Genomic DNA, 27,720 nt, shown 5'->3' on the forward strand with positions numbered 1-27,720 from the left:
CACAGATTGAGGAGCTTCCTCCTCTCGTCTTTGTTCTTTACAGTCATTGGTTCATCAGCTTGACCGCGGGGTCGCGATAGGTCAGAAGAAAACAGTCACATCTGACACAACGAGTCAGATTAGTCAGCAAACATTGTAACGTACAGTAGGTGGTAGACTGGACCAGTGTGAACAGAGGATTGGCCTCCTCTCGGTTAGAAATCCCTTGAAAACTTAGCTCAGTGACCGACTGAGCCCATCTGGCTTCCAATCATAAAAGGAAACAAACTGCTTGGACCGGTTTAGTCTAAGCTTCCCCGGGTGAAGTGCTTAGTGGCCGAGTCTGTACTGACACCATGACGCATTCGTGTCCCGAGCCTCGCAGGAATTTTTAGTGAGAATCTAAGCTCCTATAACTTTATGTTTATAACGACTAGATTTCATCTGGAGCCTGTGAGCTGTCATTAAGAGCGACACGGTTATTGTGTTGTAACGACCAGCTTTCATGACCTAGGATGGCACGGTATGCTTCAGTGGAACAAACGCCTTCGCATCACACCACCTCCACCCTTTTACATTGAGTTACTGTGCTTACATAGTCAAATAAACGCCGTGTTCGCAACCGGCCGAACCTCCAGCAGAAATAAACGGGTAATATCAGCCGTCGGTGCTATTCAGGCTCTCTGTCCCAGGGAAAAGTTACGCTGTATTAGTGTGGTTTAAAGAGTATTTACAAACAGTCCGAGCGACCAGTCTTTGTTTGGCTCCGTCTCCTCGTCCCTGTAATCAGGTGATCATTAAAATCATGACGCATCAGACGCTGTAAAAGTCTAGCCTGCTTAAAATCTTCATCACTAAAAAGATGGGTGACCACAATCACCTTAGTGACGACGTTATTGTGGTTGTTCAGCCATTAGTGGCCGTCTTTTAAAGCTGTGCAAACTCCTGCTTGTAGTTGAACTTGAATCAGTGCACTGCCTGTACAGCATCTCTTACTGTAGTATAGTGGGAATATTACAGATGGTTTGGATGTACTGGTGAGAGTGGTATGGCACAGAAATGCCATGTGTTCTCCTTATTTAACATGTTAGAATGCAACCTCTTTGTGGCTGCCAATCCCTTTCTTCTTCTCTTCATCCATCCATCTCTCACTCCTGACTGACCTGCTCTGCCAACTCCCTGGACACACCGGATTTCTTTTTCTCTCATCCACCCCTCGGTCAGTCCCAGTGCAGCTGCAGGTCTTGTGTATCCAGGAAGTCCGTTGGGATCCCCAGGGGTGTGAGTGCGCCAGCAGGACCTGGCGGCATGGTGAGGTCCAGCCACTCCATGTTGTCCAGGCCTGGGTCAGACAGACCCATGTTGAGCGAGGAGGGCGAGGAAGAATCACAGAAGGACAGGTCTGATGTGTCCATGGGAGAGTAGGGCTGCTGCTCCATCAGCTGGGCCTGCAGCTCCTCCATCAGGCCCTGTGTGCGCGGGTCTGACGCTGGCGCCGTTTCAGCCAGTGTGTTCTCCAGAAAGGCTTCCAGCTGATTGTCTGTGGCCAGCGAGGAGAGGCTGGGCAGGCCGTGGTCCATGATGGGGCTCAGGGTGGGCGGAGGAGCCACCTGGATCTGTGGAGGCGGCCTGGAGAGAGCGGTGTTGACCGGCAGGGTGGAGATGCTCGCTGTGACTGGGATTGTCTTAGTGAGAGACACATGGGGGTCCTGCTGGATAAATGGAGTGATTTCTGGAGGAGGAAGAGGATAAAAAAAATATATATATATATATATTATGAGAGTTAAACCAATGAGGGCTTCTTTGAAGACTGGCACTGGCCAATTTTTGTAATCAAATTGTACAGAACATGCTTTTACAGCGGGACTCAGAAACTGATACTAAAGCTAACCCTGACCCTTTTAGCTACCTATTTCAACCATATATTCATCAACTTTAGCTAATTATTTCAACTGCTTATTTGTTACTTATTTCAACAATGAATTCATTACTTTTAGCTACCTATTTCAACCATATATCCATTATGTTTAGCTTCCTATATCAACCATTTATCCAGTACTTTTGGTCAACTATTTCAACCTTTTATCCATTACTTTTAGCTAACTATTTTAACTGCGTATCTGCTACTTTTAGTTTCCTATTTCAACCATGTATTCATTACTTTTAGCTACCTATTTCAACCATTTATTTATCAATATTAGCTTATATATTTCAACCATTTTCCATTACTTTTAGCTAACTATTTAGACCTCTTTGCTTCCTTGGTAACTAGTTTTCACACACTCACAATTGTAACATGTTCACGTGTTACAGCTGACTCAATTAATACATACATACATACATACATATAGTCAAATCATAATTAAATTTTTTTTCCAATTCCTTGAGCTACTCAACAATTTTCTGAGTTACCTTTTGGCAACTGCAGAAGGAACCCCTGGCGTACAAGTACCACTGGTTGTCAATAATTGGTCTACATGTTGCTGTGGTTGAGGAGGAGCCTCTGTCATATTAGCCAAGACAACATAAATATCTAAAATATCTAAAATCAGCCATAATCAGTCCAATTCTGTTAACATAAGCTGTAATGTCACCAAACTGAAGACGCAGCATTTCCCTGAGACTAGAACGTTTTAAACTTGCTCATACTAAACACAATGTTCTGGATGTGTACTGCCAGTGTGCACTTTCTTACCTCCACTCTGTATAAGGATGTCAAACAAGTCATCCATTTGCTGGCTGGTTGCCGTGGGAACCTGAAAAGGCAGTAAACTAAATTAAGAGACTTGCTTCTCACCAAAAGCGAAACAATTCCTTATGGCTAGAAAACTGAAAATAGTCTCAAGCTTTTTTTGTATTCTGAAGGATACAGTAGTGCCTAGTGGTGTGTGAGCTAGGCTGTGGCTGGTGCGTATCTAACCTGTGAAACATTGTTGATGTGCAAGTTGCGGCTCTGTTTGATGGCGTCCTCATAGCGGGGAGGCTCTCTTGTCTTGTGAGGCTGAGTAACAAGGGAGGTGGGCTGAAGGATGAAGGTAGGCTGGGGAGAAGGAGACTAAAAGAATAAGAGAGAGAGATGGAGAAAACACAGGCAGAATTAAGAACCGTCTGAATGGTTACATTGGGAAAATTGTTTAAACAAAATAGTAAATTATTTCAAAAAGTATTCAGTAAGTAGGACAGATCGAACCAAACTAAGCCCCGTCCCCTCCAGTAATTACTCAGCACCGATACCTTATTGAGGGGTCCGTTGGAGATGTTGTGGTTGGATGAAGAAGCCCGTGGAGAGACCCTGTTCTCTGGGGAGCTTCTCAGGAAACACTGGGGATTCATCTCAGGCCTAGTCTGGTTCTCCAAGCCAGTAGTGTTATTGCACATAGTCAGAGTCTGTCAAGACACAAGACAGAGTCTAACATCAGTGCTGTTTTTTTTTTAAAGGAGTAACTGAAGATACAGCAAATGGGACGTAGGACACACACAACTTTGTAGCTCTCACATAGAGCTACAGTAGTGGAAAGAGTAGAGTTTCATTAATTATAAACATTCATCTTAAATATGTTGTGGCGCAGCTGACCCACTGGATTTCTGTTAAATTGTAAAACAAGCTAAATCTGAAAAGTAAATACGTTTTTACATATACATATATATATATATATATATACACATACATACATACATATATATATATATACATACATATATATATACATACACATATACACACACATATATATATACACATATATATATATATATATATATATATATATATATATATATATATATATACATATATATATATATATGTATATATATATATATATATATATATATATATATATACATATATATATATATATATATATATGTAAAATATCATCTTTGGTACTTGGTTCTTGGTTCGGTGAAATTGCATTCCAAACAATAAATGAATTAGTACAAATAAAATAATTCAAAAAGATTTATCGATAATCAGAAAAATCATCAGCTCCAGCAGTACTTCTCCAGTTACCATCATAACTGGACACATTACTGTCATAGGACAGTGGCAGATAAGCATGATTGTTTTAGGCAAGACAAAATGGCACATTAGTGAAAGTCACTGTAGCATAATTTCCCACAGAAATGCATCCAACTGCATGGCGTGACTGACCTGTAGCAATGGGTTGTGGTTGGTTAACTGCTGGCTGGGTGCCGTCTCCATCTTAGTGGTTTGCAGCTGAGGAACTGAGGCCTGGACCAGGCCTGGATTTGAGACTGTGGCCTGAAGAACAGGCTGGGATAAGGGGAGAGGGTGTAAGAACATAATTGTGTGTCTACACATCCAGTTTTCAAATTTGTCAACCCCTAAAGCAGGTAAACAGTTCTCTAACAGACACCACTACACATGATGTCACTCTACGTTACTGCAATCTTACCTGCAGGCTGACAGCGGAGCTTGGCAGCTGGATTGCAGTAGTGTTTTTGGGTAGCGAGACTGGGAGGAGGATCCTCCCAGGCTGGCCAGTCGTGGTTAACAAGGTCTGAGGCTGACCCAGCACCTGGGACACCCCACCTGGGTGGCTGATGAAGAACTGCTGCAGGCTGGGGGCTGCAGGTTGGGACTGTGGCTGGGTCTGAACCTTGGGACTTCTCTGTGATGGGGAGCGTATCTGTGGGCTGTTGGTTATTTGGGGCTGGGTTTGGGGCTGGATCTGGTTGATGAGCTGGGTTTGGGTCTGGAGCTGGAGCGGCTTGACAGAAGAAACAGTCACATCCTCCAACTTGACCACTGTTGGCAGGGGAGAGAGAGTCTGCGAGCCCAGGATACAGTTGGGGATTGCATGTGTAGTGGATGAACAGTTCGACAACACTGCACCCTCCATTTTTATTACGTTTGAGTTCAGGACGGTGGGAACAGGATTCATGGCAGGTACAGAAGTGAGTTTGGGAGACACAGAGGCAGAGTCAGCGGTGCAGCCACCCTGGCCTCTCTTCTCCACCTCCAGCTGCATCTTCAGCTCCTCCACCAACCTCTGCTCCTGCTCCAGCTTCCTCATCAACTCCACTATCTGCTGCTCCTTCTCATGGAGCCGCCTGTCCTTTTCCTCCGGGACGTGGAAAGACGGGAGAAGTGCATCCTGCTGGAGTGTGGAGCGATCAGTGGGAATGGGTGAGACCGGCGGTGTGGGGTTAATAGTCTCTGGAGCAACTTGCTGGACTGGAAAAACTATAGCGGGTGTTGTAGTGGTGGTGGTGGTGACCTCCATGGGCATGGAGGAGAAGGTGGTGGTGGTGGTAGGAGCAGAGGTGCAGGGATTGTCCTGGAAAGGCTTCAGTTTTTCTATCAGATCGGTCTTTGTTCCTGACACAGGGAGGCCACGCAGCTTTAGCTCCAGTTTTAGCTCAGCCACCTAGAAAAATACAAATATTATCATGTCATCAATTCTGGACTAGCACCAGAGGAGGAGGAGTGCAACTGATTTTAAAGGAATAGTTCAACAATTTGGCGTTTATTTTGTCCAGCGTTAGATGAGGAAATTAATGCCACTCTCATATCGGTTTGGTAATTATGATCATGCAGCCAGTTGCCGATTAGCTTAGCACACACACTGGAAGCAGGGAAAAACAGCTAGCCTGTCTCTGTGCAAAGTTATTTTTTAAATCTGCACCTCTGAATTTCACCTTTTACTACAACTATTTCTTGACTGGGCCAGTCACTTCCTGGAGTGTAATCAGTGGAGCAACCACCACAAACAAAACTCCAGGAAGTCACTGATCTCGGCAAAGATATGATCCATCACATGACCACAAATAAAACCACAACACGGATTTTTGCACGGATTAAATGGCAAGACACTGTATATGCATTTATAATAAATGTGTTTATTAGTTAGTTTATTTAGAGGTGCTGTTATGCAGATTTAGTTAACTTTGGACAGAGCAGAGCTAGCCGTTTCTCCTGCTTTCCCCTGAATTTAGTATTTTTTAATCCAATGCAACTTTGAGAAAAAGAGATTTGAAGAAATGAACAAATGTTAAGTCTGTTCCCTCAGGTTAGCATTGCTTTATGAAACTTTCAAATGACTAGACAAAACCTTGTTAGATCTTTATGTGGGGTTATCAGATTTCTATTAAATAAAACTAAAAACATTGCTGTACATGTGTAATATCTCGACTCGTTCAGTTTCAACAGCTGAGTGGGCCCAAGAAAGGGTAATTTCTCCCTTTAGGCTACAATTTTAACTTTGATTTCTAAGCTGCTGCTGCTGCTGAGGGGTTTGCCGGTACAAGTGGGTTTCCAAATACCTTCATCTCCTCCAGGTTGGCAGGCAACACTCCTGGCTTGCGGTTCGAGAGCGAGTTGTTTGGACGAACCGGAGCCGGAGTCACGGGGGGAGGTGGAGGAGCGGTGGGCAAAGACACCACGATGGAGGTTGGCAGGCTGCCGGCGCTGCTGCTCTGACCCTCGGCCACAGGCCTACAGTGAGTAAGAGACACAATAACATGAGGTCATTGTTACTTTAGGAAATAATTCACAATACTTCCACATCACATGAATAAGAAAAAGAGGAAAAGCAGGTGGGAGAAAGAGGGACGGTGGACAAAGGAGTATTATTGGAGAGACCATTGAAGAGAGAGAGAAAGGCAGGAAACCAAGAGAGAGGAAATCTGTTCTCAATATGAGCAGACCATCCATCCTGTGCCCTGCGCCTCACTAACAAAGCCAGTCAACCAAACCACAGTGCAGTAGTTCAAAGGGAGCTTGGCCATGCTGCCGCTGTGAGGACGGTTATAAAGACAGCAGTTGGCGAAACAACATCCTGTTACTTATTGATATGATTAGATGCAGAGTTGTTATTGGAAACTAGCTAATGGCCCTCTGGGTCATCAAAAACAACTATATTTGGCTTGCTTTCAGGTGTTTAGATTTAGAGTTATGAAGGCAAGCCAAACCAGACCAGAAATTAAACAATACAAGTACGATATCTTTTCGCATTAGTATGCGTTATATACATACTTAAGTGGTGCTGGTAATATAGTCTGGTAGTTGTAGTGCTGCTGCTGCTGGCTAAGGATCTGCAGCTGGAGGAACAACTGCTGTTGCTGCAGCAGTCGGGCATAAGAGGAGTCCATGGGTGCTTCACTGGCCTCCTGCTTCTGGTCGGGGGGAACATACTGGTGGTACTTGAGCTTTTTCACCCTGGACTTCGGCTCTTTGCCCTTCTTACTGCGGCTCTTCTCTGAGGGAAACTTCTGCTGGCTTTGCTGTAGTGGGAGGAAACGGGGAAAACATATGGTTTGTCCAGCAGCATTCAAATGTTACAGTAAGAGGTTAAATTATATTTAGAGGTGGAAAAAATTGCTCTTACTTTCACCAGTGTTGGGCCTGGTTTGGAAGGAGCAGTTGTGGTGAATGCCTGTGCAGGAGTGATGGCTGGGCGGCTGGCAGGCTGCTCAATGGTAGACATCGCTTTCATAAAGTCCGTTGCTGCTTGTGAAGCACCTGGGAAGGCCTGAAGAAACATAACAAAGAGATACATAAATGCAAAGCAAACACTGGACTTCTTATAAACACTGTTAAGTCCAATATCAATGTCATTCATTTACAAAAACATGGGGCTATTAGGCCAGGCATACACAAACAGCAGTACTACTACTACTACTACTACTGTATCTGACCTGCAGCATTGGTGGTGGTGGTGGTGGTGCTGGGGCTGGAGAGGGCATTTCTGGCACTTTGTTCTCCACGGGAGAGGGGACAGAATTCTGAGACTCCTGGCTGGCCGGCTGCTCTGGGGACAGGGCATCGCTGCTGTCTTCATCCAACACTTTGGGATAATTCACCTGACCCACTAAGAGACAACAACAAAGTCCAGCATTCAACCACTCAATGTTTCTTGTATCTCTTTGCCAATAACACACAACTTTTATCATTATTTCTCTCCAATTCCCTGCATGGTCGATCAAACAATGACTTCTTCTGCTGACAGGTTTCATTAAGGCAGGGAATGCTGTAAAAGCACAGGCTGTCTAATATGGCAACATTTGCTGTTTTATCATCACTGCTGCCACGTCTCTCACCGATGATGGCCTGTTTAACGCTGGAATCCACAGGCAGGATGTTTTTCTCCACCAGCTCCATGGGGCCGGGTCTCTGGGCTAACATCTCGTTCAGGTTGTCGGCAAGCCGGGCCCTCTTCAATCTCATCTGGGTGGCCTGTAGTGAGGGTTCTGCTCCGGTCTCTGAGGAAAAGACACAAATACCACACATTAAAGTCATACTGTATACCGTCAGCTTGTAGATTTCTTGTTTGCTGTGCTGGTTTATAGCACCGTGTCTGGTGCCAATTTGAATTCTATGATGTTTAAAAAAAGGTCCACGAGGAACATTAGATAATACAACAAGTGTTTGTAGTGAGAACTAGAGAATTAGCAGTACCTTGCAGGATGTGCATCCTGACCAGCTCTGCTCTCTCTGGACGGCTGCGGATCTTGTGCTTGAGGAAATTCTCGGTCTAGAAGAGAAAGACAGACAGTCGGTAAATCATCTAAATTAAGTATTCATACAGACATTACAAAACGAAATTCAAGGACTTTGAAGTACTTTTTAAAGGACTTTTTTTTTTTTTTTCAAGGACTTCGCTCAAAGCAAATAATTCATTTCATGCATTCATTTTACACACAAAAATTCGAGAGGTCCTTGAGCATACAGTCATAAATGTGCACAAAAATCTTAGGTTGATTTGTGGCCGGGTTGGCGATGACTAGAGAAGCACTCGTCTATGTTTTATTATTAATTAAAAATTATGAGGTTAATTGGTCAGTAGTATGTGAGACAACCAAATTCATAAATATCATCTGACAGACTGACAGTCTCAAAATCCCACAACGAGTGCTTCTCAAGTCATCGTGACAAACGGCAAGACATTGTCTGTCACAGTCACACTGTCACTACAGTGATTATTAGCTGTAGTTCTGTCAACACTGTTACTTTGTTAGGACAAAATAGTAAGTGCTTGTAAAACGCGGAGATCTCGTTTTGTGATTCAACAGTACTTCCTACGTATACCCCCCAGCTCTATTAATAACATTCAGACGAAGCCCGAAGACAGAGTGCATAGACAGAAAAAATCTATCACACCAGCATTGTTCACCGGCTGCTTACAAGATATCAGCTTTTCAATTTACACTTCCCTGGCATATTCTGTTTTTGGTAACAGGCTCCTCAAAGCGAGAGAAAAGGAGAGGAAGATGGCAACATGTCAGAATTTAAAAACAGAAAAAGCTTGACTTAAACAAAATGTAAGACAGCGGTATGTGGTACATTTGACCTTTTTGAGGACTTTTTAAGCACTTTGTTATAAAAGGGGCTATTTTCAAGGTAATCCAGTACTTGATTGTCCCCCTCAAAATTAAAGCCCTCAAGTCATCCTCTGTTCTTTTCGGCTCCATTGAGTGACTGGATTTCCTCTGCTTCTCAAGTCCACAGTTGGCACTTCATTCCAAAACTGGGTGCCTTACCCTGGCTCTCTCCAAGCTCCGGATCTGCCCATGGAAAGCTGCCGGGCTCTTCAGAGCTGAAACACATAACATTTTCATCAATGCACAAGTCTGAGCACAACTTCAAAGATGAATGATCTAGATGAAAATCATATATCATACGCCCACCCACACCACATTAGCTGTTTGTGAGTGAAGGACAACTGGCAGTGCTGATACTCACGTGGCATGATGCCCTGTTCCACCAGCTGCTCCCGGGTTCGCCTTTGCTGAAGCCTCAACTGCAGGACTGAAAACAAAAAGGGGAAACATGTTATAAAAGAAAAATGGGCAATTTGATTGTAATGTTAATTAAGAAAAAAAAAGGAAAAACATGAGAAGATAAATGAGGGGAAGCAGACAAGAATAAACAGATGAGGTAGTATATAAAAATAAAATAGGGTAGAAAATGACATCAAGCTGAGATGGTAACCACATACTAACCACTCTCCACCCCCTGATACACCACTCATATCCTGCTCTCTAGTCATTAGGTTGACGACATACAAACGTCTTTCTATAGGGGACATTCCTACGCTTCCATTAAAAGCCTGCAGAGGATTTTTTTTTTCTCCTGCAACCTAGTGCAACTTTAGTCCTCAGTAACTGTTTAAGAATCCCCCATAAGCCTCTCTTCACCAGCGTATGAGATTTCAGTTATTATCTGCTCACAAGCTGCTACTAGAAATGGCCCGATACCATTTTTTTCCTGATTCCTGAACTTGTGTATCGACCGATACAGAGTACCGATCCGATACCAGTGTGTCATATTATGTTTTAACAGCTGTATACTACTATCCCTGTATGGATGTGATATTATTTCTATCTTTGTTGTTGGTCTGGCTCAGGTTAAAGTCTTTGTGAAACATGAACAAACCCAAACAATGAATGCCACAGAACTTTCTTTTATTATCCAGTTTGACAGTCAGTTATAACGGAAAAAGAACATAAATAAACTAGTTTAACGTAGATTTTCTTTAGGGCTTTATTACGTGGTATCGGATCGGTGCATAAACTCCAGTACTTCCCGATACCGATACTGGTATCGGTATCGGAACATCTCTAACCAGTCCTTCCAGAAAAACGCGGAGTTTTTTTTTGATTGTTGCGGGCAAAAATCCTTGATTATGCGGCACGTTTTCTTAAAAAATGCGATGGAATATGCGGGATATTTATGCAATTTTATGCAATGAAATTGCGGGAACTTGCAAAAAATGCAGGAACTTGCAAAAATTGCGGGAACTTGCAAAAACTGTGGTTTGATGAAAAAGAGAAGAAAAAGTGATTCCCCCAACACCCTGCTTTTTTTAAACTTAATTTCCAAAAATAGTTTACAGATATTCAGTCATTCCAATAAGTAAAAAAATAAGATACAAAAATATATACAAATAATATAATATTAAAGTAAAAATAAAAGTAATAGCTAGTCTAAACAGAGGGAAATAAAAGATACAAAAGAGACAGACTTTAAAAAATCGTTAATAATATAGACAGCAGGAGCACTTAAAGAAATTTCAGATAATATCAGATATTAAGATAGCTTTCTTATTGGATACCAACTTAAGAGACTCAAAGTACATGTCAAATTCAACCTCCAACACCTGCTTTTCAATGATGTTCACGTCGCGTAATTACGTCACTTCATGATGTTCCCATGGCAACAGGGGAAAATGGCTGCTCTTGTGTGAAGTAAATGCAACATTTTTTCAACTTTCTGCTAAGATATACAGTGAGGAAAATAAGTATTTGAACACCCTGCTATTTTGCAAGTTCTCCCACTTGGAAATCAAGGGGGGGTCTGAAATTGTCATCGTAGGTGCATGTCCACTGTGAGAGACATAATCAAAAAAAATAAAACCAGAAATCACAATGTATGATTTTTAACTATTTATTTGTATGATACAGCTGCAAATTAGTATTTGAACACCTGTCTATCAGCTAGAATTCTGACCCTCAAAGACCTGTTAGTCTGCCTTTAAAATGTCCACCTCCACTCCATTTATTATCCTAAATTAGATGCACCTTTTTGAGGTCGTTAGCTGCATAAAGACACCTGTCCACCCCATACAATCAGTAAGAATCCAACTACTAACATGGCCAAGACCAAAGAGCTGTCCAAAGACACTAGAGACAAAATTGTACACCTCCACAAGGCTGGAAAGGGCTACGGGGAAATTGCCAAGCAGCTTGGTGAAAAAAGGTCCACTGTTGGAGCAATCATTAGAAAATGGAAGAAGCTAAACATGACTGTCAATCTCCCTCGGACTGGGGCTCCATGCAAGATCTCACCTCGTGGGGTCTCAATGATCCTAAGAAAGGTGAGAAATCAGCCCAGGACTACACGGGAGGAGCTGGTCAATGACCTGAAAAGAGCTGGGACCACCGTTTCCAAGGTTACTGTTGGTAATACACTAAGACGTCATGGTTTGAAATTATACATGGCACGGAAGGTTCCCCTGCTTAAACCAGCACATGTCAAGGCCCGTCTTAAGTATGCCAATGACCATTTGGATGATCCAGAGGAGTCATGGGAGAAAGTCATGTGGTCAGATGAAACCAAAATAGAACTTTTTGGTCATAATTCCACTAACCGTGTTTGGAGGAAGAAGAATGATGAGTACCATCCCAAGAACACCATCCCTACTGTGAAGCATGGGGGTGGTAGCATGCTGGGGTTGTTTTTCTGCACATGGGACAGGGCCGACTGCACTGTATTAAGGAGAGGATGACCGGGCCATGTATTGCCAGATTTTGGGGGAACAACCTCCTTCCCTCAGTTAGAGCATTGAAGATGGGTCGAGGCTGGGTCTTCCAACATGACAATGACCGAAGCACACAGCCAGGATAACCAAGGAGTGGCTCTGTAAGAAGCATATCAAGGTTCTGGCGGCTGGCCGGCGCTCTCCAGACCTAAACCCAATAGAGAATCTTAGGAGGGAGCTCAAACTCCGTGTTTCTCAGCGACAGCCCAGAAACCTGACTGATCTAGAGAAGATCTGTGTGGAGGAGTGGGCCAAAATCCCTCCTGCAGTGTGTGCAAACCTGGTGAAAAACTACAGGAAATGTTTGACCTCTGTAATTGCAAACAAAGGCTACTGTACCAAATATTAACATTGATTTTCTCAGGTGTTCAAATACTTATTTTTTTGATTATGTCTCTCACAGTGTACATGCACCTACGATGACAATTTCAGACCCTTGCAAAATAGCAGGGTGTTCAAATACTTATTTTCCTCACTGTATGTGACTTTTTTGCAACGAAAATGCGGGGATTATGAAATCATGCAAGCACCGCATATTTTGCGCAGAAATCGGCAATTTATACGGCAAAAGTGCGGCATATTTGAAAAAATGCGGCCCCCGCATGAATATGCGGACTTTGGCTGATTATGCATTGAATTATGCGATCGCATAATCGCGTTTTACTGGAGGGACTGTCTAACTGCTACCCAAAAACGGTACAAGGCAATCACAGGAAACCCACCACCAAAATACTAGTTATATTCAAGCTGGCAAAAGCATTAGCCTACTTGAGTTGAGGAATTAGCATAACAATGACAAAGAAGAGGAATGCTCACCTGCTCTGAACCTAGTGCAGTCACTCTGGGTCTCTACCTCCAAACAGGCCATTGTCTGAGACTGAGAGTCCTGGTCTATAGAGCAGTCCAAAATACAACTGAGTGATTAAGCCATTTGATCCCAAGGTTAATTTGGCCTATTAAAGCCCAAAATATGTAGATTATAGTCATATCCTCTCTCAGCCACGGTGCAACATGATCATCCAAATAATAAGAATCCACAAAGCTGTGAAGTTTCTAAGGATTAGAGAAGCAACATTGGGTCCGTCCTCTATCCCTCCCTAACTCTTTTTTTTACTGCCACAACCCCCTCCTACCCTTCTAAGCTTACTTCTCTCTCTTACTCAGCCAGTTTGGGGTGGGGTTTTTTTTCTGGCTGTGGGCGATCCCAACAGCCTGATGTGACATCTACCCTGGTTCCTTGTAAAACTACTGAGGAACAGTCTGAGTCAGCACTGACTAAGGACAAAGGACAATACAACAAATCAAAACAACTGCATCTTCCAAGCTGAAAAGACAAGCTTGTGGAAGTGTTTCATAGCTTTAATGTTATCTTGTTAGTGGGCCTACAACATAAGGATGTGTCATATTAAGTAGGAGGAGGTGTAGATTTGCACAAATTAAACACTGACCAGGAGTACAGACACTTCTCCATTCACAGGAAAGGGTGCGTCAAAAATCACAGGGAAATTATACCAGCTGTCTTGCTTCAGCAGGAAACAGCTGGCCTCACCAACATTAACATCTTTTGTCTCTCTAACCTCTTTGGTGATACACATCAACTGAGTGAAACGCTTTCTCCCAGGGTAAGACTGATTGCATTACTTTGGTGGCTATGCAAAACTGTCCTACATCAATATGTCATAACCTGCCCCTTTTGTGTACTCTGACTGCAGCTTCAATATCAACTAGAGCTGTGGTGAAACATTTACAGAATATCTACTCTGGCTCCTGTTTATATAGACATTGTGCAGGCCTTGGCCTTGCAGGGCCTATGGAAATGAGAAACAAACTATTCGGACCCCAACTAGACTCAGTAAATAGTTAGAGAAAGGTATGCGGCGGTGACATGATTCTATGGTGATATATTTAGACTTCCAGTCAGTGGCATTGTCCTCGATTCCTCCGGGAAACGCTGCTCAGCCTGACAAACACATTGACCTGTGACCTAAGCAGACTGAGGGGAGAGGTGGATGACATGACTGAGCTGTTTATGTACACAGAGACAGGCACGCAGTCAGCAGGTCAATGAAGGAAACCCAAGCACATGCATGACGAATTGGTCTGTTTCACCGGCCTTTAAAACAGGAGCTTTTACTATTATCTAGAAGTGGATTTAAAAAATATTCTCATCTAGGTCAGCAAGAAAGCGAATAAGCGTATTCCCAAAACTCTGCACTATTCCTTAATGCGACCTAATAAAAGTACAAAGTAAAATAACAAAACTGACATTTATATATATTTTTTAAATAATCAATCAAAATCCCTACACCACTAATGCTAACAACCAGAGACCCCACAGTAGGTCAGCCTGTGATGTTTGTGTGTGCGCGCGCACGTGCGTGCGTGTGCGTGTGTGTGTGTGTGCAACAGGGAGGGTGTGTGCACTCTCCAAAGACTCTGGCCTATTTTTGAACATCTGTCTAAAGTCTGAATTCCAAAAATAATTCAAATACAACAGAGAAAGCAGTTTCTCAACAATTTCTTTAAAGAGTCAGACTCTTATTTCAGGCAACATTCACTATTTATAAACTTCAAAATGAAAATACTGTGGACGAAAGTTTGCATTCTACTTTGGGAAGTAACCGATTATCATTCGGAGATATTATTATATACATTTTAGTCTAAAACTTTTGACTATCCTTTGTTTCTAGCCGTACACTCCTTTATCCTCTTAGCAGGCTTTTGCTTTTATCAATAACCTTATTGATTTCACATAATGTGCTAGCGCTTACTGGCCAGACTCTCGTTCCCTTCACAACACACACGCAGCCCTGCGTATTGACGTCCCACTCTGCTGACAGAGCAGTTCTCCCAGTCCCTCCAGACTCTCTGAGCTACAGCCTCCTGCCCCACACAACTGAAGTGGTCTTAGACACACAGACCTGTCATGATGGTAGACAGATCAACACCTGCATGTTAAAACCAATATGAGAGAGGCGACTCTGCGGTTGGCAAAGTGCTGGGGACGGCTCAGAGGGTGGAAAGTATGAGGTGTGTGTTCTCACTGGAAGGGAAATGACAAAAGCCAAGATGATGAGTGGGTGCTACTACTGTTGACATTCCACAAAAATGTTCCACAGTCAAGACATTTCACGGCGCTCTCCTGCAGGCAGCAGCAGCCACCGTGCACGACAGCACACAATCCTACAATTATCCAACACGTGTTTAATCCCCAGCTCTGGCTGAACACCCAGCGTTTGTTGACAGACAGATTTTTAGGAGCGTAGAGTGATCAATATCACAGTGACTGCACTGAACTGATCTCCCTATACCATCTAAGCCATGATTAGGAACTGGCAAAGGCAGCAGTGAATCTAACCCACTCCTAAAGCCTGTTAATCGCGTACCCATCCATCAGTGTCTGAGTCAGTCCTATGTGGCTGCCAGCACACCATCAACATTGTGACGGTAATGTGAAGCTAACATGCAGGCTGGCTCGCGTGATGAAGATTAATTTGTTGCGCACTGCACAAAAGAAAAGCTGATGGAAGTTTCACTTACTTTTATGGCCCATTTTGAGCTTAATAGCCGATTAACGCAGTACGTGCCTGTGTGCATGCATAAACAGCCAGAGTTTTCTCTGCCATTATACAGCTTAGGCCTATGAACGTAAAAACAATGTGGAGAGCGTCTGGACGAGCACGGCTGCATGTTGCGCACACAGCGGCAGCAGCAGCCCACACGTTAGCGAGTGTGCGGTGGAGAAAGAGGGTTTGTCTGTAACTCCTCAAGACCAGAGCCAAGATCCCGTGTCTTGCTTGCTACCTACTGGTTGAAGCGAAGGGTGTTAGCCACGGAGCTAGCCACAACTTTAGCACAGGCTCACTAACTTAAGGTGGGTTGACCTTTAAGGTGGACCAGCTATTCCCATTTATGTGACAAGCTGCTCCAAGTTTTGCATTAGTGATCTCTCTCCCTCACGACAACCACTTAGCTTTATGCAAATAACTGCGCAATGGCGTCACCGATATGCAAAAGAGTGTATGACGTAATTTGCACCTAAGCGCTCTGAAAACCCTGACTGTGTAGGCCATTTATGTATGAAGGGTATTTAAGGCTAAACAGGGCTGCCATAAGTGTCACCATGTTGGAGGAGTTGCAGCAAATACAAAGAGCGTAATGTTATTATATACAGTATATTGGCTGTAGGGCTGCAGCTATCGATTCTTTTTGTAATCGATTAATCTAGCACCTTATCGATTAATCGGATAATTTTTTTTCCGTTTTTTTAAACAACCAAAACTAGGGAAAAAAGCAACATTTTCGGAAAAAAGCAACATTTGTATTGCCTACATTGCTTACAATATCATCTCTCAAAAAACTAAACATATTAAGTGCATTTAAGTGCCATATTACATTGTTTTTAAAGATTTATTTTTCAAATGATATCAACCTCAAACTAAGGCATACATTAAACATACATAAACATTACATTAAGTTGTGCAACTTAACTTTCAGAACTACAAGTTTCAACCTGAGACTGATCTGTATAACAGTAGGCCTATATGTAAATATTAGTTATACTCAACTTATTTTCATTTATATATTTGATTATAATGTCACACAGCTCTCTTACACTTATGCTATTAGATCGTTGATCAGCTGTTTCTCTGTGTATATATATATATATATATATATATATATATATATATATATATATATATATATATATATATATATATATAGAGAGAGAGAGAGAGAGAGAGAGAGAGAGAGAGAGAGAGAGAGAGAGAGAGAGATGCGCAACAATCAGCTGCTTTTCCGAAGGGATAGTCAACGCGTCAACTCTTTAGATCAGATTCTGGTCACCACTACGTTTTTTCTTGTCTTTGTTTTTGGTAGTTGTTGTGTTTGGTGTAGTTTCATCGTCCACACGACTCTGTGATTTACTTTTGTCGGGTCTGCTTCGTGGAATGGATGATTAAGTTAGACTCCATGTTTTCTAAAGCACTGACGTTGTGCTATTATTGTGGTAAGCTAGCTCGATTTTGCAGTAGACACACTGTACAGAGTTTTAGTTTTAATTACGTTTGAACTGATTCCAAACTTTGGACACTTTCTCTTAGCCCCTCGCTATTTACGCTCTAGTATGTGTCGCCAGCAGCAGACTGAGCCGCGTCTGGTATGCGACAGTAATAATGCTCTGTGCAGAAACACCGTCTGTCAGCGATACAACGTTGGTAACATTGATTTAACGAAGCTTCGAGGCAAGTCATTTTGCCTCGAGGATTTTTTGTAATCAAATTATTCGAGTTATTCGAGGAATCGTTTCAACCCTAATTGGCTGTCAAGTTTGAGTTTGATTTATGTGGATGTTTAGTGAATCTGTTTAGGGTGACAGATGGTCTGTGTCTTTTTGTTGCCTTTTTATAGTATCATTCAATCACCCTGCCGAGAGGCAGCTCCTTAGTTTTCTCCAGAAGGAAGAGGTGAAGATATAAATCTCTTTTAGGTTACTCTTCCATCATGGTGGATTGTTTAAAAGTATCTTCTGTTTTAGCATGCCATGACAGGCCTGTACAGCAGCAGGTCCTCACCATTTTTCCGTTCGTTGAGTGGAGGCAGTGGTTGCAGCGACAGCTCCTCCAGCTCATGGGTCACCGCCTCGCTCTGGGGACTGGCCAACAGCAGACTCGACATCTCGCAATCCCCCTCTGCTCCTAGCTGCCCGTGAGACGCCTGGAGCTCCATCTTGCCTCAGGAGGGGAGGCCACTAACAGGGGGTTCTGGTCACCGTCCCTTTGGTTGTGTCTCGCTGCTACCTGTGTGGATACAGGAAACAAGAGAGAGTGAGGAGGTGGAGGAAAATCTAGTAACTGCTTTGCTCCACTCACTGAAGAAATCAACAGGAGGAATACATCATTCAAGGCCATTTTGTGAGTTCCTCATGGACATCAGAAATTCAGAAAAATAACCATCATCCTGTTGGTATGACTATTTCACCCCAACTGGTGAAATGCTAAGGGTGGCGTTTCATTTGGGCCATCTGGAAGAGCTCAGTCGCAGCCGAAATTATTCATTAAACGAGCTTATACTGAATAATCGCTTCAAACCGCTGCTCGTGAGAAACAAGGCCAGTTTGTGCATGAATGTTCTCTCTGTACAGACAGGCTTCATAATCTGAAATATGACGTCGCTGTGGCGGTTTCAAACAGGGGGAACGGAAACATTTCGGGGAGCAAAACAAACAGTTTAGTATCCATGGCTTCCCAACAGCCTCTTAACCGGCAGATGATAGACTGCTCAGTCTGAACATGCATGCTATTTATCGCTCTTCAGCAGCACCCACATGCAGCCATTCAAGGACCTAGGCACTCTTTACTAACCACCCAGATGTGCTGCTTTTGGCTGAGAACCACTTTGTTCCTGTGGCTGCTTTTAGTTCTCCCTGTAGGTCCTTAAAAGTGCCAAAGGCATTAGACGGCCCAGGGAGACTGTGGGACTTAACTGGACTCAGACACATTTGGTTTCAAGTTCAACATGTCTGAATGTTGCCCATTCTGGTTTCTGAATGCTGATGCCATGTCATGTATCCAAACACAACAAATCCTAAACCCCATATTTCATCATCTCTTGTTCTGCTTTTAAAGTTTGTATCGTAATCTATAAGTAACATATCTTCCCAGGCAGGCACACACACACTGATTTTCTGCTGTTTGCCAGATGTGAAGCTCTTCATTTTTCTGCATTCTCAATGACAAGTTTCTAATTACATTATTATTAATATATTATTAATAACATTTCTAAAAGTCTAACCAGAGTCAAGGACTGCAAATTAGCCTACGGCTAGAAGTCCCACATACATTGCATCGGTTGCACTTCAGATGTAACAATGCCTATATGTATTGTCCCTGATAAACTGATAAGACAAATAAATATAATATCCCTGTGGTAAGAGGAAGCGGCTATTTTTTCAAAAAGAAATTTAAATTATTTTTTAATTAGCCCTAGACATACATTACTGTACATGTCACAAGTGTAATACACAATAGACGCAGCCTCTGTTTATCATTTTAAAATTTGACCTGATACCAATATTTTATGCTGTTGCAGCTGTCTGCAAGGGAAAAAACTAAAACATTCCAATAGTACACAGTATTTCTTGGTATATACTGTATAATTAGTAGGCTTTTCCTGGGCTAGGTTTACATAAATATATATAATAATGGTGTGGTTTGTCTATATGGATTTTACCTGATGAATGTGACTACAAGTAATTATTTCACAGTCAGAGTTTAAGATCTGACGCCTCTGTCTTAAAGACATCCTGGTGTACTTTGTAGTAACGGTTACCTGCTATATCTGTGACATTTTGGGAGGGTGCATTCAGCCCCACCAATCAGACATCATCGGAGTCAATCCCAGTTCACTTGGCATTTACTGACAATTTGAATTGGTGAATGTTGACTCTGGCAACCACTGCAAAATGACCCCACTCTCTGAAACTTGGCTCTGGTCCGCAGCCACTTTCTGGCCCCTTAATGATGATAAAACACCCTACTCCAGACGTTACTCGGGCCTTGGTGTTTAAACCTCAGCGTTTTTTTGTGACAGAACTGCAGTAACAGATCTCCAGTAACAGCATCTTTAGTGACTAACCAGTCTCTGCTCTGTAGCCTGTAAGTACTTCCTATAGATTACAAAAAAGCTGTGCCTCCTGTGCTGTGAGGCCTTCTGCTTTGAATTTTCTGGGTCAAGTCTGTTGGAAAGGGGACTCTGGTCAAGTGCTATTCATCTCTCTCAGGTTCTCTTTCAGTGGCAGTAGAAGGTCGTTAAGCAATGTAATCGTTTAGTTTTGTTTCTTTGAAGATTATTTTGGGGGTATTTTGGCCTTTAATGGATAAGACAGCTGAAGATAGTAAAGTGTGAGAGAGAGAGAGAGAGAGAGAGAGAGAGAGAGAGAGAGAGAGAGAGAGAGAGAGAGATGACATGCAGCAAAGCACCCGGGGAAGAATCAAACCCAGACCGTTGCGGTAAGGACTAAGCCTTAGTACATGGGGCGCATGCTTAACCAGGTGAGCTACCAGGGTGCCAGTCAGGTACTGGATTTCAGTCTTCACCGCAGAAATAATCTTCCTTCCCCTCAGTTTCTCTAGAGTTGGAACACGAACTGCGGCGGAAAGTTGAACAGCACTTCATTCCAATTTTGAGTTTATGGACCTTCATGCGGAACAAATATCCTTAGCTAAATGATTTTAAAAAGGTAAAATGGTTATGCGATCCACATTTTGATTGGGATGTTTGATAATATTGGTTTCACTTAAGAATTTGCAAATAAGTACACTAATACAGAAAATAATAAGAAATATATTTCAGAGTGCATCACAACCAGTTAAATGTGATTGTGTGCTTCCTGTGCATGGGTGAGAGTAGGGGCTGGGCGATATGGAGAAAATCAAATATCACGATATTTTTGACCAAATACTTCGATATCGATATTGCAAAGATATCGTAGGGTTGACAATTATTGCTTTCCCAAAATATTTACACAATGAGGTTTGTGATAAATAATCATCAGTAATGTGGATTTAATGACTAAGTGGGTAAAGGCAAATAACAGAACAGCTGGAACAGTCCGGTAGGTTCAGAAAATGACATCACTTTACTGTAATGCAGCTCGTAAAACCAGGAAAAGACAACACTTTTGTCATATTATGATATTACAATATCCAAAATCTAAGACGATATCTAGTCACATATCACGATATCGATATAATATAGATATATTGCCCAGCCCTAGGTGAGAGGCCCAACTATACGAAGACGAACCAAAGGCTTAGTTGGTAATTGTCTCATCAAAGTGTTAATGAATCAATAATATTAATACTCCTTTCGTTGATGAGTTCATGCCTACCTGCAGTGGCAGAGGACAGTAGGGGAGAGCGGAGAGAGACGCCCGGGCTAGTTGCTGTCAAGAGTCACACTAAGCCATGGAGTCAAACCTGGTAGGAGAGAGAAAGGAGCAAACATGAATATAAGAAATGCAACTAAATGGTGTAGAAGGATTTTACCTCCACCCTGCACACCCACTAGATTGCAGTTAAATAGTATGTTCAGTCCTGTAATGTCTTTCACCATTATATTTCTGTTTTAAAGTGAGTTTCTGTAAAACATAAAAAAAAAAAAAAGAAATCTTAAATGGCAGAGCAGAACCATGCTACGAAAAGGAATCCATTTTCAAGGGTCAAAAAGGGGGGCCAACTACAAAATATTAAATATGATATTACACTTACCAATTAAAACCCATTCAAAAAAAATTCAATAAAATTGCATATAAACAGACACACACACACGCCGTGCCGGAGCCCACACTGCTGTCGCTTGAAGATAAGTGGAGAATAAACAGATGATGAGTACCACTTAAAGATGCCTGAATAAAACAAGCTGACACTCAAGGCTCCATCGAGGGCTGAAATTCGACGTGCACAGGTTGCTAGGAAAACCTGCAGTGGTCTCTATGACAATGAAGTGGATCCTCCGTGCAGAGACAATAAAACCTCTAGGTACTGATGAATGAAGAGTTGTAATGTAGCATCACGCTGCAGTTTGCACACACACACACACACACACACACACACACACAGAGAAGCTTTCAGGACACTTGCTTAGTATACCTAGATTATGCATCTATTTACTGACACTCAGGGGAGATAGTGCTCTTGTACTGCACATCTGATATTTGCCAGTAATGTTTGTTTATGTAGGTTTCTCCCTGAAAAAATGGCAGTGAATTTTTAGGTATGATTTCCTGAAGCTGTTCTAGAACATTTCCTCTAGTTTTGACAGCAATACAAATCTTAGGGATGAATGCTGACTCCTTGCATGTGTGTGACATGGGAATTGAAAAAAAACAATCACATAATGACATAAATAAGTGTGTATTAAGACCAAAAACCCACTTCCGTCAAATAATCAATTTGATGGAAAATACATAGATAGATTTCAATTGGCGAGAGTAAAAGACAAGAGACAGGAAGTGACGAAAGGATTCCACCCGTCAGAGCACTACATGCTGTGTGTTTATATGTGTTGGGGAAAACGAAGGTGGTTGTGAACGAGTGTGTGAGAGTGAGAGAGAGAGAGAGAAAGAAGGCTATGAGAGAGGAAAGAAGGAACAAACAACTGTCACGGCTGACAGGGCGTTGTGGGATAAACATTAGAGCTGGCCCAGCAGAATCAAAGAGCAGATCCAGATGGCAGGCGCCATGTTGCTTTGCCCTGGACTGCTCTTTTAATGGCCCGGGGCAACAAGAACCATGTGTCTTATCAAAGGGTAATGCAGACATACGGTACTCACACTCTCTCTCTCTCACTCACACACACACACACACACACACACACGGCGATATGGATAAAATCAGATATCACAATATTTTTTGACTATTGGTGCTTTCACAAAATATTTACACAATGAGATTTGTGATAAATAACTAAGTAATGTGGATATAATGACTAAGTGGGTAAAGGCAACTAACAGAACAGTTACAGCAAGTTCAGAAAATGACATCACTTTACTGTAATGCAGCCTTTAAAACCAGGAAAAGACAACACTTATGCCATATTACGATATCCAAAATCTAAGACGAAATCTAGTCTCATATCACAATATTGATATAATACCGATATATTGCCCAGCTCTTACACACACACACACACACACACACAATGTCGGTTGGGGGGTGGGGGGGGAAGGGGGGGGGGTAAGGGGGGGGGGGGGGTTTTTTAAAAAAAAAATAGTTAGATTTTGGACTCAACAGTATAGCTCTTACACACACAAACACACAACTACAGTCAGAGGTGGGCTCAACAGCATGTGTCTTATCAAAGGGTAACGTAGACATACGGTACTCTTACACACACACACGAGGTTTGGGTAGGTCAGCAGTACCATATTATTCTGCTACGAGGCAGTGCCGTCTTTTTCTGCCACTGGTTGTGTTTGGTATTTCAAACTTGGCACAGGTGACGTGCAGGGTCATTGCAGTGGTCCATGCTTACGTCAATCATCAACATTGCACTGTGCAACCACAATAATTATAATATTGACAAATGTACCCATCTCTTCCCTGTCAGCACATACTAGCCTGCTTTCTGGCTAACCGTGTTGCCAACAACCTGTGTTCTGGTCTGCTCAACATGTCATCAAGACAAATGAATAAAGAAGGTCATCACCGTAGAAAAGAATTTCACCAGCAACATCAGAAACAAGCAGCTTTTATTATTTTCAAAGAAAAATAAAACTTGTACGTGGTATCGGTGCCACACAGACAATGATTGTCAGAGGCAACATAAGTTAATCTTTAATCAGTATTTGTACAGCTATTGAGCTGGGAGTATCAGTCACACACTGGTCAGACTTGAAAGGTCACAAAAACTGGACAGCCTGTAAGTGCCTGAAAAGTCAAGGGCCTGGAAAGTCCAAGAGCCCCAATAGACACTCAACCAAAAGATCCGACATACTGACTAAAAATGCCATCCTCCAATCCCCGCGCTCTCACTGAAAGAACTAAAAATGCCATTGTTGTTAACAGACTTCTAAATGAGACATTTTACTAGGGTTGGGCATCGTTTGGATTTTTACGATTCTGATTCCAATCCCGATTCTTCCTTTCGATTCCGGTTCTTATCGATTCTCGATTCCGATTCTTTGAGGGGTGGAGTTGAAACGGGTCACGTGCTTATTTCACAAATAAGAGGAAAGTTTTATTTTGATTCAATGGTGGGTTGCAGTTTTACCAGGCTTTTTCAACGTAAAATAAAGGCATACTAGAACGCTGCTTACTGTGCTCCATGGCTGCAACACAACAAGTGCCTGGCCACTACGGAAACCAAAACTTGCACATGTTAAATTTGGAACCCATGATCACATTTGAAACCAAATCCTCCAAACGATTCCAATAAAGTTACAATTCCACTGGAATCGTAATTTCTGAAACGATTCCAAGTATGAATCGGTTCTCGATGCCCAACCCTACATTTTACTTATGGGACACTAACATTGCCATTACTCAAAAGGAATTCAATTTGATATTGATTGGAATATGCTTATCGTGGAGCTAAATGCAATGCTAGGATCTCAGACCAAACCAAATTAACCAGGCGGGGTTTGTGATTAACTGAAAACAAAAATCGGTTTCAGTTCCATCTAGAGGTGCAACGATGAATCGATTAGTTGTCAACTATTAAATCAATCGCCAACTATTTTGATAATCAATTAATCAGTTTGAGTCATTTTTTTATAAAAAAAAAAATAAAAGATTTCTCTAATTCCAGCTTTCTTAAATGTGAATAGGTTCTTCTCTCCTCTGTGACAGTAAACTGAATATCTTTGAGTTGTGGACAAAACAAGACATTTGAGGACATTATCTTAGGCTTTGGGAAACACTGATCCACATTTTTCACCATGTTTTGACATTTTTTATAGATCAAACAACTAATCGATTAATCGAGAAAATAATCGACGGATTAATCGACTATGAAAATAATCGTTAGTTGCAGCCCTAGTTCCATCTGTGTTTTTATAATATGTAGCAATAGAAGATCAGTGTTCAACTAGGTAATCATTTGAGTCAGCATTTTTGCAGTATAATGACAGTATCTGGGTGTGTATGCACCCTGGGGCTTTCGCTCTCACAAACCTTATAAAGGCTTAGACATTACTTATAAAGCCTCTCACCTGCACTTAGCTGTGCAGGTGAGAGGCTTTATGCCCTTCAACCGCAAACGTCTTAAGGCTAACGCGATTGAACGAAAACAACAAACAATATACCAGCCAGAATTTCACAATCCTGTTTTTGGCAAAAAAAATCATTATTGCAACCACAGAGCTGTATCCACAACAGTGACAAACACAGAGAAAACCACCACTTCCCAGTGTCTGCATACTGACGAGAAGAGGTCATGGGTCAACTTTACTACAAATAGGCCTGGCTGTGAAGCCTTCACGTGATAAGTACCCACAAACACACGCACGCGCGCACACACACACACACACACACACACACACACACACACACACACACACACACACACACACACACACACACACACACACACACACACACACACGAGATAACTGAAAACTGCAGCCTTTATCTAAGAGCTAATAAACCATAAACAGTCAAAGAAGTCTGGTTTCTGTTAAAGGATATAAATATAACACTGTCAATTGCCAAAGAAAAAAAGAGCATGTGATAAAACACTGAAAAAACCTTATCATGCAAATCACAAACAAATAATATGCTTACCATTAAAAAAGAACAACTAGATATCCTATCTCCTGGATGACTGGGAATATTCTTAAAAAAGAAAGACCTGCTGCGGATTACCTACGGGTGTAACGATACATCGATTTGGATCAATATATCAATCCAATCCTCAACGATATTATCGATACAAAGTGAAAATACCGATACATATCGTCATCTTTATCAGTAAATATTGTATCGTTGTCTAAAGAATCAATATTGTATTGTGATAAAACGTGTGATTTACACCCCTATTATTAACCTTGATGATATTACCTGTAAGACATTTATTCTGTAAGTGTGAGATGCTGAGCAAATGTAACACACACACACACACACACACACACACACACACACACACACACACACGCCAACTAGCTACAGTTTGAGTCTGCAGTTTTCTGGATCTTAAATAGACCATGTCTGGTTCCAACAAAAATGCCTTCTATTATCCAGAGATAAGAGAGAAATGATGTCATCGCTGTGGCTCATTCCCTAAAGTCACTGCTCTGCTCTGTTCCCACAGACACACGTGTGGTGTTGTTTCCTTAGTGGCTGCCTTTGTAGACTTCACTGAAAAGATTTTCTAAAACCAGTACAAAAGGATCAATGGCTAGAAGCCAAACACCATGGGACTGTCCCACGACAGAAAAGAAGGACCACTCCAGCAGCTACATGGCCAAACTTCAACACCGGGTGCGGACTGCAATGAAGAATTATGTAGGCTGGTTATGTAAAGTAGTTTCTGTGAAATGAAAACAAATCTGATTTAACTGGCCCGGGTGGCACACTTTTTTGTGGGTACTAGAGGTCAGTACTAATAACTCCTGCAAACTCAGTAGAATCTGATTTGCCACAATCACTGTAAGGGGTAAAATAGTCCTATACTAGAACATTCTAAAATTATTGGAGGGAAATTGGGTACTATGTAAGCACGGTTGCCTACATTGTGATATTTGGTTTCATTTTCATTCAATTTGCCACAGGGAAAGATATGGACACCCTAGTCTGAAGTGGTCTGAGCAGACATTCTCTTCCTGCAAACTAATACTGCAGTGGGAGATGAAATAAGCAAAACACATAGGGATATATGGCTTACAGCCTTGGGATAATTACCTTCCCATCCAACCATAAGCATAGTATTTAGGTTATACGCTAATAATTTACACTTTTCACTGACAGACTTCGACTGGATAGGGCCGCCTCTGAAACCACCACATCCTACACCCTGCCTGTCTGACTCACACAGACAGCGACCTGTTTGGCTTTGCTGCAGCACTACCTCACTTTCCTCGTTTCAATCGATTGTCGATTAGGCAATAAGATAACCATCGGGTTTGTGCACGCCACATGGGGCTTCATTTCACAGCGTGCGTGGTTAGTATTACTTGAGTAATAGGGCTGCCAGTGCCAACTCACAATGTAACGTCATGCTATGTCCCAGCATTCAGAGAGGTAACGGCAGAAATAAACATATAGTGCACCAAAGTCATAGTCACAAATAATAACTTGACAACAAACGGTAGCTAGTTTAAACAGCAAGAACACATTTTTCTAGGGAGGCATTATTTACTGACACGGCTGTTGGCTCCACCACAGCTACAGTTATCGCAGTGGTGGATGCGGGTGGGGAGTGGGATAAGCTAACGTTGGCTAGAAGCTACTCAAAATCTGACAGGTGAGTGAGTTGCAGACACTGCCAGTCATACATGACGATGAAGCTCTCCCGCGTCCATCATTCCGAGGACTAAAAATCATATCTCAGGATTAGTTACAGTCAAACCCTCGTTGTTAATGCGTTGCTGTACAGTCTTACTAAGCCTAGTCTACTGCTTCTGTCTGCATATCACGGACGCACTGCTCAACAACAACCTCCACACAGTTTCGCTAGTTAACGTTAGCTCGGTTTAGCTAACACATGCTAACATGCTAAAAACAAGACAGCGCCGAGCCGGGTCTGTGGTCTTACCGAATTGCAAAGACTTGAACCCCGAATCTGTCCGAGGTCTTGTTTACAATGAGATATCCATGAATGTCAGCGAAATTAGCTTGTGTATTTAGTTTTTTTTCCCTCTAGCTGTGTGATTGAAGTTTATTTCGCGGAGTAAAATGGCTGCGACTGGTCTAGGTTCGGATGCAGAGTGACGTAATGACGCTGTGGCTTAGGAAGC

The 27,720-nt window shown here is 42.2% G+C and overlaps 1 protein-coding gene across 2 annotated transcripts; it reads right to left on the reverse strand.

The window, feature by feature from the left end:
* mrtfba (myocardin related transcription factor Ba) lies at window positions 1-27,681 on the reverse strand. 2 transcript variants are annotated; one of them, XM_039788270.1, is made up of 18 exons: window positions 27,519-27,681; window positions 21,157-21,244; window positions 17,840-18,064; window positions 13,080-13,154; window positions 9,686-9,751; window positions 9,484-9,539; window positions 8,402-8,477; window positions 8,044-8,205; window positions 7,642-7,814; window positions 7,332-7,475; window positions 6,980-7,227; window positions 6,268-6,439; window positions 4,398-5,372; window positions 4,133-4,255; window positions 3,214-3,366; window positions 2,900-3,034; window positions 2,675-2,735; window positions 1-1,711 (listed from the first exon to the last, which is right to left on the reverse strand). In XM_039788270.1, the coding sequence occupies exons 3-18, from the start codon at window positions 17,991-17,993 to the stop codon at window positions 1,200-1,202; spliced, it is 3,285 nt and encodes a 1,094-aa protein (XP_039644204.1). In that variant the 5' UTR covers window positions 17,994-18,064; window positions 21,157-21,244; window positions 27,519-27,681; the 3' UTR covers window positions 1-1,199. The 2 variants fall into 2 exon arrangements, with proteins under 2 accessions (XP_039644204.1, XP_039644205.1); XM_039788271.1 differs by lacking the exons at window positions 13,080-13,154; window positions 21,157-21,244; window positions 27,519-27,681 and having other exon boundaries at window positions 1,200-1,711; window positions 17,840-17,993.
* Between the last annotated feature and the right edge of the window lie 39 nt (window positions 27,682-27,720).

This window comes from Perca fluviatilis, chromosome 21 (assembly GCF_010015445.1).
Source record: "Perca fluviatilis chromosome 21, GENO_Pfluv_1.0, whole genome shotgun sequence".
Taxonomy (NCBI): domain Eukaryota; kingdom Metazoa; phylum Chordata; class Actinopteri; order Perciformes; family Percidae; genus Perca; species Perca fluviatilis.

Coding starts and splice junctions, on each gene's coding strand:
- mrtfba (XM_039788270.1), bottom strand. CDS start 17,993: ATGGAGCTCCAGGCGTCTCACGGGCAGCTAGGAGCAGAGGGGGATTGC. Junction 13,155..17,839: donor ACTCAACGAACGGAAAAATG/GTGAGGACCTGC, acceptor ACTGCTCTATAG/ACCAGGACTCTCAGTCTCAG. Junction 9,540..9,685: donor GGAACAGGGCATCATGCCAC/GTGAGTATCAGC, acceptor TATGTGTTTCAG/CTCTGAAGAGCCCGGCAGCT.